This window comes from Sciurus carolinensis, chromosome 4 (assembly GCF_902686445.1).
Source record: "Sciurus carolinensis chromosome 4, mSciCar1.2, whole genome shotgun sequence".
Classification (NCBI taxonomy): Eukaryota; Metazoa; Chordata; class Mammalia; order Rodentia; family Sciuridae; genus Sciurus; species Sciurus carolinensis.
In genome coordinates, this window is record NC_062216.1 from 48,099,650 (window position 1) to 48,110,543 (window position 10,894).

At 43.5% G+C, this 10,894-nt stretch overlaps 1 protein-coding gene across 1 annotated transcript; it reads right to left on the reverse strand.

Moving 5' to 3' along the window:
- Window positions 1–7,072: 7,072 nt before the first annotated feature.
- On the reverse strand, window positions 7,073–8,795 carry LOC124982432 (actin, cytoplasmic 1-like). Its single transcript, XM_047549062.1, has one exon. It carries the CDS (start codon window positions 8,773–8,775, stop codon window positions 7,648–7,650), a length of 1,128 nt encoding a protein of 375 aa, XP_047405018.1. The 5' UTR covers window positions 8,776–8,795; the 3' UTR covers window positions 7,073–7,647.
- Window positions 8,796–10,894: the final 2,099 nt, after the last annotated feature.

Genomic DNA, 10,894 nt, shown 5'->3' on the forward strand with positions numbered 1-10,894 from the left:
GAAGGACCCAGAGCCTACTAGCTTCAACCTCTGCTTCATGGTAAGAAACTGACAAAACCTCCAAGTTAGATTACACTCTTCTTAAAGATCTTCTGCATCAAAGATGTAGTGATGGCCCCAAGCCCGTGAAAAATTATTTCTGTCCTTTGTCTTCAAGGGTAGTAACAAAGATTGTGTGTGTGTGTGTGTGTGTGTGTGTGTGTGTGCATGCGCATGTGCGCACATGTTGTTGTTTTTGTTTTTGTTTTCAGTACCAGAGATTGAACCCAGAAGTGCTCTACCACTGAGCCACATCCCCAGCCCTTTTTATTTTTTATTTTGAGACAGTGCCTTGCTAAGTTGCTGAGGCTGGCTTTGAACTTACAATTCTCCTACCTTGGCCTCTCCAGCAGCTGTGATTACCATGTGAGCCACCACACCCAGTCAAAATGTTTTCTAAAGTCTAAATATTATCTCTAGCTTCTATTTAAACCCATTTTACAGAGCAAATGTTGGTTAGATCTTCTATTCCTAAAATCTATAAAGGTTATGGAGATTCCAGGGGCATTTGAGTGGTGGGTGAGAATGAAAGGAATTCTGAGCAAAAGCATTCAAATCCAAGCACCATGCCTGCAGACTGTGTAATGGTGGGCGAGTTGGTTAATCCTCTGAACTTCCATCTGTATTATAAACTTCTTATTGTAAGAATAGAGATAATACATGCAAATCACTCAGCAAAAAAACAAAAATATGGCATAAATAACAGATCTTAGAAAAATACTGTGGATCCAGTTTCCTACCCCAGAAGAGACTATTATCTTGACTGGACAGAGGGAAGGCAAGAGGGAATCAACCATTAATAGGTGGCTGAGTGAGCCAGAGCTTGGGGCTCAGAGTCTACAGCTCATCCCATTTGAATATGTTGGTGGAATAGAACTTTCAAGACAAGCCTGGGCTTCTGCAAACAGGAGTAGCCTGTGCCTTATTTTCTAGGCGGTCCCTTGGGAAAGTGGCAGGACCCAGGCATCTCCCTCCCCTAAACTGAGGAGATGCCACAGGGGTAAGGCAGAAATGCCAGGGTGGAGTCACTAAGAGGGCACCTGGGACAGTTCTTGTGAGGTTCTCCAAACCCAGTAGTGGCACAGGTAGGCATCAAGACAGGCACAGAGGTGCTGAGAAGCCAGCAGTCCCGGAGGCCTCCAGGTACAAATAGAGGAGGGAGGATTTTCTATGGACCTTATCATAGGAAAGCAGATGAACTTTGAGAATCTTCCAGATGCTGGTGGGCATAGATGCAGATGGGTCCTTGGGAACCAGGACTCAGCAGGAGATGCAAGAACTGAGTCGATACTGCATCCCATGCTTTGACTCTAACCCTGTCCTCTTTGCAAATGACAAAGAGATGAGAACTATTAACTGGAGAACACCTGAACTGGCTGATTACATTTCCATTATCAAGAGAACATGGGCCCAAAATATAAATTCAAGTATAAAAACAAATTTCTATAGTTCATATTTGAGATCTAAGAAATCGATATCTGTTACACAAAGAACCTAACACAGTGTGATGGGCTGACAGATCTGGTTCTGTGGGAATATTATAGGCCAGACTATGGGGGAAATGACTAAACAGACTCCATTTTGCTGAGACTACATGTTAGGTAAGAAATAAGCTTCTCCCATGGGAACACCCCACCTTTGTGCCCATCATTGGTTGCTTAACATGACATATTTAGCAATACAAAATGACAATTCTTATGAGATGAAAAATTGCTCTCTTTTGATTCCTATTGCTCCTAAACAATGTACCTAGTATTCAATTAAGTCCACACATACAATGCATGCACATGTGTTCTCGAGTGCTCCTGATCGTGCCTGCTCGTTTTTGACCTTTACCATGATTGGGCAGCTGGCTCCTCACCTAATCTTTGCATAATTGGCATCAGCCCTACCCTTCACCTCCTGGAGGGGATATAAGCCGGCTCTCCTCGAGCACCAGGGTTCCAGGTGCCAGGTTTGAGGTTCCTGGGTTTCCTGAATCTACAATAAACGGTTCCAAATTCAAGAGTCTCTGTCTCCCATGCCAAATTGACTCCGCTGGAAAGCGTCAGTGTGGATGTTAGTGACCATTCTTTAGTTTGTACCTAGGTAAGGGTTGTTTTGACCCACTTTCCCCTCTGTTGATGATCTCATGATGTTAATTTGTAATTTTGAATCATAGCAACAGACCCTTATGATTGATGTGATTTTTGGCATAAGAACCCCTACAACCTATGGTTGGGGCTGTTCTCCCAATAGCCATTTTTGGGGGCATTGTGTGAGACAGTCAGCCGGCCGGCTTAATAAAGACTCTCAAATTTGGACTTGTCAGTGGTGATCAGTCTGTTCTTAAGTTGCGCCCCATAACACACAGGACCTGACATGTAGCAAATTTTCCATAAACATTGATGATTGTCATCAATAGCCATCAAGCTTAAATGCATACGATTCAGTGAGGTAAGGGCACCACAGGTGGCAAATAGTTGGGAAGTGTGACAGCCTTAGCAATGCAGAGCCAGATGGCTGGTGGTCCCAGCAGCTTCTCCCGAGAGTGATGCCAACCCATTCTTACAGTCTGGGATTCTTCTTGGGCCCTTTGGCTCAGGAACAACACTCCAGCCCAGCCAAAATGCCCCCGCTACACTGCTGTTCTAATTCTGTGCTGCCCTCACTCCTTCCTCCTCTTCCGCTGCATCTCCTGCCCATTCCTTTCATCCTTCACAGGAACCCTCCCAAACCCCATCGATCTCTTGCACACCTAATCCAATCTAGGTAGCATCTTCACAGAGGACCATGGTCTACAAGAGGTCTCAACCCACCAGTCCCTGTGGGACCAGAAGGACACAATTGACTTTGGTGAAGAAGTCCAACTGGGGGACAGAGGGTCTTAGAGGTGCCTGGGCTGCAAGGTGTAGGTATTGGCTCTGAACTGTTTGCCCATAGTGGGGATCCGATTGCAGAACGATTCGTGAGGCCAGGCTCCATCCAGCAGGCAGTGGCAGAGCCTGTTGAAGGGCTTTTGTCAGAAGAGTGACAGGGAGTGAAGGTGATGACAGCAGTTCAGGAATGTGCTCTTGAAGCTTGATCCCCCACTGTGGAATGCACAGCCTGGTCTTCTGTCAAATGAACTGTAAGCTTTGGCAAGTACCCAAAACTAGCTGTCGCCTTCCTAATATCACACCATGCATCCAAGGCTGATCTTAGAAACACAAAAGATGGGGCGTGACTGTGCAGATATGCCCTTAAAAACACCTGTGTTGTCAAAAAGAATGTGAGATTTAATTGTGAGGAAAAAATGAATTTACCACTCTGAACTGCACTTTCTTTTTCCACAAAGGAGAGGAGAGGAGACTATACAGACTAAAGTCCACTGTAGCTTTCCTAACCTATCAATTTTAAGAGTTATTGAAGAGCCAGACATGATGGTACACACCTGTAATCACAGAGGGCTGATGCAGAAGGATTGTAAGTTCGAGGCCAGCCTGGGCCACTTAGTGAAATCCTTATAAAAAATAAAAAGGGGTCAGTGGTAGAGTGCCTCTATGTTCAATCCCCAGGAAAATGCACACACACACACACACACACACACACACACACACACACACAGTTATCAAACCACAAGTGATCAAATCACTTCAAACTCTAATTTCAATAATCAGAAGATGCCAAGTTACTTTTATTTGCCAATGCTTGACATTGTGTCACTGAAAAGGACTTCTAAACAATTTGTCTTTCTTCTGACATGAGACTTTCAATTTCATCAGTTATAAATAATTGCTGTTGACAGTTTATATTGACAAGTGTTTCAGCAGTTGTCAGTAATATGTTCATTTTATTGACTTTTTTCTTATGTATCATGACTGAATTTTAAGTATTTCCAAGTATAAATATTAATCTAGCAGTATGATGGTTAATCTTGGTTGGCAACTTAAGTAGACTGAGAGATGCAGAGGTAGTTGGTAAGCACACATCTGCATGTGTCTACAAGGGTGTTTTCAGAGAAGATTGGCAGGTAGGTCAGCAAATTGAAGGGGAAGACCCGCCCTGAATTTGGGCAGCACTACCTAATAGGCTGGGGGCCCAGATGGAACAAAAACAGGAAAAAGAGGATCCATAGCACTGCGAGCTCTCTTCTCCTTGATCAGGTACACTTTTTGCTGCTGACTTTGTGAATGTCAGACTCTGGATTCTTCAGCTCTTCAACATGGACTCACACCTACATATATTTGCCTTAAAGAACAGGGGGACAGTAAAACACCAGGTCCTTGAATACCCCCATTCACAAAGATCTAGCCAAGTTAAGAAAAAATTGAGAGTAGAAAGTCCAGATGCATATCAATTTGAAGGACACTGTCTTTCTGTTATGCACACTGGGAACGGGGCAAGTTACTGTTATCTGTCAAAAACCACTGTTTTGCATGGTGACTTGCACCCTGGAATGCTGGCCATATAAGCAAGTTAATGCTAATGATGTCATGCTCCTGCAGCCCAAAATATAATCCCCTGAGTGGGTACGAAACTGAGGGCACTGAGGATATGTGCCACTCACCCAACTGGCCATCACCGGACAGAGGAACTATTTGTTCAGTCTATCATCACTAAACCCTCCCTATAGGCATTTTTCAACAAAGCCTTATGCCTCCTATGCCATCTCCAGGCATTTTCTTTGGTCTCCTGGCAACCTATCACACTGCCCTGGTACAACTGGGCTGTGGCATGATACAGCAACGCTTCTGGGAACTTCCAGGTCTTCAGCCTCAGGCTGTGGCTGCACCATTGTCCCCTCTTGTTCTGAGACTCCAACTTCTTGGACTGAGCAGTTACTGGTTACCCTGGCTCTCCAGCTTATAATGGCCTTTGTGGGACTATCTAGCCTCGGATTTTGTAAGCCTCTGTTTACCTCTCTGGTACACCACCAGAAAATCAAGTTCTACCTCTGATACATACGTGTATTAAAAGTAGCAAAATTATGAGAGAAAAAAAAGGACAACAATGCAGATGAGCTAAAATTGATATCTCAATAAGTACTTCAGAAACACTAAGAACAACCACAGGGCTGGAGTTGTGGCTCAGAGGTAGAGCACTTGCCTAGTATGTGTGAGGCCCTGGGTTTGATCCTCAGCACCACATATAAATAAATAAATAAGTAAATAAATAAATAAATAAAAGATCCATTGACAACTAAAAAATATTTTTTTAAAAAAGAAGAACAACCACTAGTTTCTTCAGAGATGATTATTAGGATCCCCATCAGATTGAATGAGATGCCAGATTAAAAATTATAGTGAGTTGTAGATGTTCGGAGACTAGGGGTCCCGCTCAGAGTGAGGACGTACGGTGTCTACCCCGGTTCAGACACCGGAGACCAGGCTCTGAAGGCTCAGATCTAATTTTACTTAGGATTGTACAAGACATATATAGGCACATTATCCAATCAGGTTAACATACTTGTTAAAACATAACAGAATCAGCCTATAGGTAAGTTATACATTGAGATAATGTAAACAAACCAAGTATGCCTAAGTAATTCTGCCCAGCAACAAGTCTGAGACAAAGGACTCGGGGGATGGTAAGCTCCTGCACAAAGAATGAGACAAGGCAGTGCGGGTGAGCTCACGTCACAGCTTGCTCAGATGCTTGATAAGCGAGGCCTCCCCTCAGCTCCTAACTCAGCCTCAGCAACTGCAAAGACCTTCATTCCATGGTGAGTCTTTACCATTACCTCAGTTTCTCTGTCCAGACTGTTTGGCTTACTTAGACCATGGTGTCAGCAACTGCTGTCAGATAAGCTTGAGGAATGTTCCCTATAGTGAGTGAGTGAAAATCAACTTTTTGAACTGCACCCAGCTCCTTCCTCCTCTCAGCTCCATGACACCTGCTCCATGATCCACATCCCAGCTTAAAACTATTCTTCTGGAATTCCAGGACTACCAGTTCCTGCTTGGACTAGAGCCTGCTAGGGGAAGCACTGTTTTTGGCAAGATACCCAAAGAACTTGGACACAATCCAACTTCCTTGGTTAGTGTTTCTCTAAGTGGGTTTCTTGGATCACCTGCATCAACTATTATCCACATGTTTACTTAATATGCTTATTATGAAGATTTCTAGGTTCTGCCTTAGACAAACCAAACTAGAATCTTCAGGGAGAGAAACCTAGGAAATTGACCATTTATCAAGCAACCTGTTATGACTTAGATATTAGGTGTCCTCTAAAAGCTCATGTGTGAGACAATGCACAAAAATTTAGAGATGAAATGATTGGATTATGAGAAGTTTAATCAGTGCACTAACCCCTTGATAGGGATGAACTTGGTGGTAGCTATAGGCAGGGAAGATTTGGCTGGAGGAGATGGGTCCCTGGGGGCATGCCTTTGGGATATATAGTGTGTCTGTGGTGAGGGGAGCTCTCTCTCTGCTTCTGGGTTTCATGTTCTGAGCTGCTTCCCTTCACCACAGGCTTCTGCCATGATGCTCTGCTTCACCTTTGACCCCGAACAAGGGAGTCAGCTGTCTATGGACTGAGACCTCTAAAACCATGAGCCCCAAATAAACGTTTCCTCCTTAAAACTGTTCTTGTCAGGTCTTTTGGTTACAGCAGCAGAAAAGGTGACTAAAACTCAAAACATTTGTTTGTTTGTTTATTTTTGTTTTGTTCAGTTTTTCTTGGGGTTTTTGTTGTTATTGTTATTGTTGTTGTACTGGTAATAGAACCCTGGGGTTCTTAACCACTTAGCCACATTCCCAGTTCTTTTTATTTTTTATTTTGAGACAGGGTCTCACTAAGTTTCTTAGGATGTCACTAAGTTGCTGAGGATGGCCTTGAACTTGCAATCCTCCTGCCTGAGCCTCCAGAGTCACTGGGATTATAGAGGAAGTCCTCCGTGCCTGGCAACCTATGTGTCTCTTAAGCACACTTCAGAAAAACTTGTTCTTGAAGATATTGTTTCTAATGTCTGCACCTCGCTTGAACTATCAGAAGGATGGATGCTTCACTACATTTTTTTTTTTTTTTCATCTTTAAGGTGTGCACTTTTATTGAACTGGTCTCAAGTCAGTGTACAGGTAAGCCCTGGCTGCCTCCACACCTCAGCCCACTCTCAGGGAGACCAAAAGCCTTCATACATCTTGAGTTGGGGGACAAAAAGGGGGGCCACAATGGCTGACCATTCAAAAGAAAAAAAACAAAATAAAAAAGTATTAAGGCGAAGATTAAAAAAATTTGCATTACATAATTTACACAAAAGCAATGCTGTCACCTCCCCTGTATGGACTCGGGTGAGGACTGGGCCATCCTCCAGGAGGAGGAGTGGGGCGGCTTTTGGGAGGGCGAGGGACTTCCTGTAACAATGCATCTCACTATATTTGGAATGACTATTAAAAAAAAGAACAATGTACAATCAAAGTCCTCGGCCATATTGTAGAACTTTGGGGATGCTCGCTCCAACCGACTGCTGTCACCTTCACCGTTCCAGTTTTTAAATCCTGAGTCAAAAGCACCAAAACAAAAAACAAAAACAAAAAGAAAAAAAAAAAAAAAAAACAAATAAAGTCATGCCAATCTCATCTCGTTTTCTGCGCAAGTTAGGTTTTTGTCAAGAAAGGGTGTAACGCAACTAAGTAACAGTCCGCCTAGAAGCATTTACGGTGGACAATGGAGGGGCCAGACTCGTCGTACTCCTGCTTGCTGATCCACATCTGCTGGAAGGTGGACAGTGAGGCCAGGATGGAGCCGCCAATCCACACAGAATACTTGCGCTCAGGGGGAGCAATGATCTTGATCTTCATTGTGCTGGGTGCCAGGGCCGTGATCTCCTTCTGCATCCTATCAGCAATGCCTGGGTACATGGTGGTGCCACCAGACAGCACTGTGTTGGTATAGAGGTCCTTGCCAATGTCAACGTCACACTTCATGATGGAGTTGAAAGTAGTTTCATGGATGCCACAGGATTCCATGCCAAGGAAAGAAGGCTGGAAGAGCGCCTCAGGGCAGCGGAACCGCTCATTGCCAATGGTGATCACCTGGCCGTCAGGCAGCTCATAGCTCTTCTCCAGGGAGGAGCTAGAGGCTGCAGTGGACATCTCCTGCTCGAAGTCCAGGGCAACGTAACACAGTTTCTCCTTGATGTCACGCACGATTTCCCGCTCGGCTGTGGTGGTGAAGCTGTAGCCACGCTCAGTCAGGATCTTCATGAGGTAGTCTGTCAGGTCCCGGCCAGCCAGGTCCAGACGCAGGATGGCGTGGGGAAGGGCATACCCCTCGTAGATGGGCACTGTGTGGGTGACCCCATCACCGGAGTCCATCACAATGCCGGTGGTACGACCAGAGGCATACAGGGACAGCACAGCCTGGATGGCCACATACATGGCTGGGGTGTTGAAGGTCTCAAACATGATCTGGGTCATCTTTTCACGGTTGGCCTTGGGGTTCAGGGGGGCCTCGGTCAGCAGCACAGGGTGCTCCTCTGGGGTCACACGCAGCTCGTTGTAGAAGGTGTGGTGCCAAATCTTCTCCATGTTGTCCCAGTTGGTGACAATGCCGTGCTCAATGGGGTACTTCAGGGTCAGGATACCTCTCTTGCTCTGGGCCTCGTCACCCACATAGGAATCCTTCTGGCCCATGCCTACCATCACGCCCTGGTGCCGCGGGCGCCCCACGATGGAGGGGAAGACGGCCCGGGGAGCATTGTCACCCGCGAAGCCGGCCTTGCACATGCCGGAGCCATTGTCAACGATGAGCGCAGCGATATCGTCATCCATGGCCAGCTGGGTGGCGGGTGTGGACCTGCAGCAGCGGAGCGGCGAGGGGACTGTACTCGCAAGGTGGACGCGGTCTCGGCCTCACTACATGTTTTGACCACAGTTTCCTTTACTAAGTTTTCATCCTATTTCCTAAGATTTTGTAAAAGTCATTATGAAACACATGTATACCTGACACAATTACTTTATCAGATTATTAAAATGTTGTAGTGTATTTTGCTATTTATATCACTCAGTCTTCCCCATCATAAGCCTAGCTAAATGATTTATTTTAGTAGGCAGTGCTTAGAAACACAGTATTTCCTTTGCAAATCTACTATCATACTCAGTTACACATTATAATTAAAATTGAGCTGATCCTGATTTTCCATTTTTCTCTAACTGCAGAAGCTTATAAGCTAATTTAATCACAGCAATTATGTTGAACCTTATAATTAAAAGAGGTATAATTCTCATTTTTATCAATTCTGACTTCTTCATTTTTTAATTTCATTGTTTGTACCTTTATAATAAACTACATTTAAATCTAAACCTTTGATAATAGTTCCTGTTAATTAGGCCAGAAGGCTGTCATTTCTTTTTTTATATTTATTACATTTAATATTTTGTTTATTAGAATATATAAGTATGTTAATTATACATAATGTTAAATATTAATATAAGTATAAATAATACATTAAAATATGTAATTTCATAAAATTTTAAGGATGCTTGATAAAGTATAAAGAATAAATCTATAAATTAAAATGTATAGATTTTAATATTTTGTTAAAATTTTAATATTTTGTTTCTTTCCTTCATTTTCTATTCATATGAAGATTTTACAAAGTCCTACTAGTTTGAAATCTACTATATATTGAGAATCCTGGCAGTTTTTTTTTTTTTCCTTTTTCCATCTTTTTTTTTTTTTCTTATTGGCACATTGTTGTTGTGCATAATGGTGGGATTTGGATGTGAGGGTGATCTGGCTGTGACATCTGTCACCCTATTGATTACCAGGGTTGATTCAGCTGATCTAGCTGACTAGGCGGGTGTCCCCTTCCTCCCTCACTGCTCCACGTGTGTCCCTCCAGAAGCTGAGCGCTCCTGGAAGAGGATGACCTTCCCTGATCCAGAAGGACCACTCTCCAGGCAAGGGTATTCGGGTAGCTGCACTTTCCTGCTAGAATATCCAAACAAGCTCTCAAGGTCCACAATGGTGGGCTTTGTTGTTACATATTCAGACATGCACACAATAAAATAATATAATTTGACCAATATTTCCCCTTTCCCTCCCCTCTCCTGGTATTTTTGTAACTTAATATGATTGTATCTATGAAAGCAGTTAATTACATCACTAAATATTCTTGAGAAACATAATTTTTTAAATCTACCCCTTCTCTTGGTCACAACCAAGATTGATTGGCTTTTCTAGTTTATTTTCTACTATACAATACTGTAATAAACATAAACAAATCTTATGCTCATCTGAGACTGTTTTCTGGATAATCTGCTAGGAGGACAATTACAGATGGGTGGGTAAGAACATTGAAGTCTTTGGTGATGTTTTACCAAATCACTTTCTAGAAACACTCTCTGAAGCATTTTAAATTCACCAGTTCCTCCAACTCCACATTAACAAAGGTTATCAATTCTACTTCCATACATCTCTTTTCCTGCTGTCCTAGTCAGAAGAAAGTCATCCCCCAGGTGGGCTGTCCTTAGAACTCCCTGCCCACAGGTTCAGTTCTGCAATTCCTTAGACTGACTCTTTTTCTCTTCCCCTCCTCCCTGTTTTTCTCTTCTTCCTCTGCTTTAGTTAGGCTGATATTTTTCTGGTAATATTTTTGCTTCTCCATTTCTTGTGCTACTTTTTTCTCCTTTTAAATGAGTGGACACACTGAGCACAGTGGCCCATGCCTATAATCCCAGCAGCTCCCGAGGCTGAGGCAGGAGCGTCACAAGTTCAAAGTCAGCCTCAGCAACTTAGTGAGGACCTAAGCAACTCAATGAGACCCTGTCTCAAAGTAAAATACAAAGAAGGGCTGGGGTCAAGTGTTCCTGGGTTCAATCCCCAGTACAAAAAAAAAAAAAGAGAGAGAGAGAAGTGACCAAAATTTGATTTCATGAGTTGCAACTT

Coding starts and splice junctions, on each gene's coding strand:
- LOC124982432 (XM_047549062.1), bottom strand. CDS start 8,775: ATGGATGACGATATCGCTGCGCTCATCGTTGACAATGGCTCCGGCATG.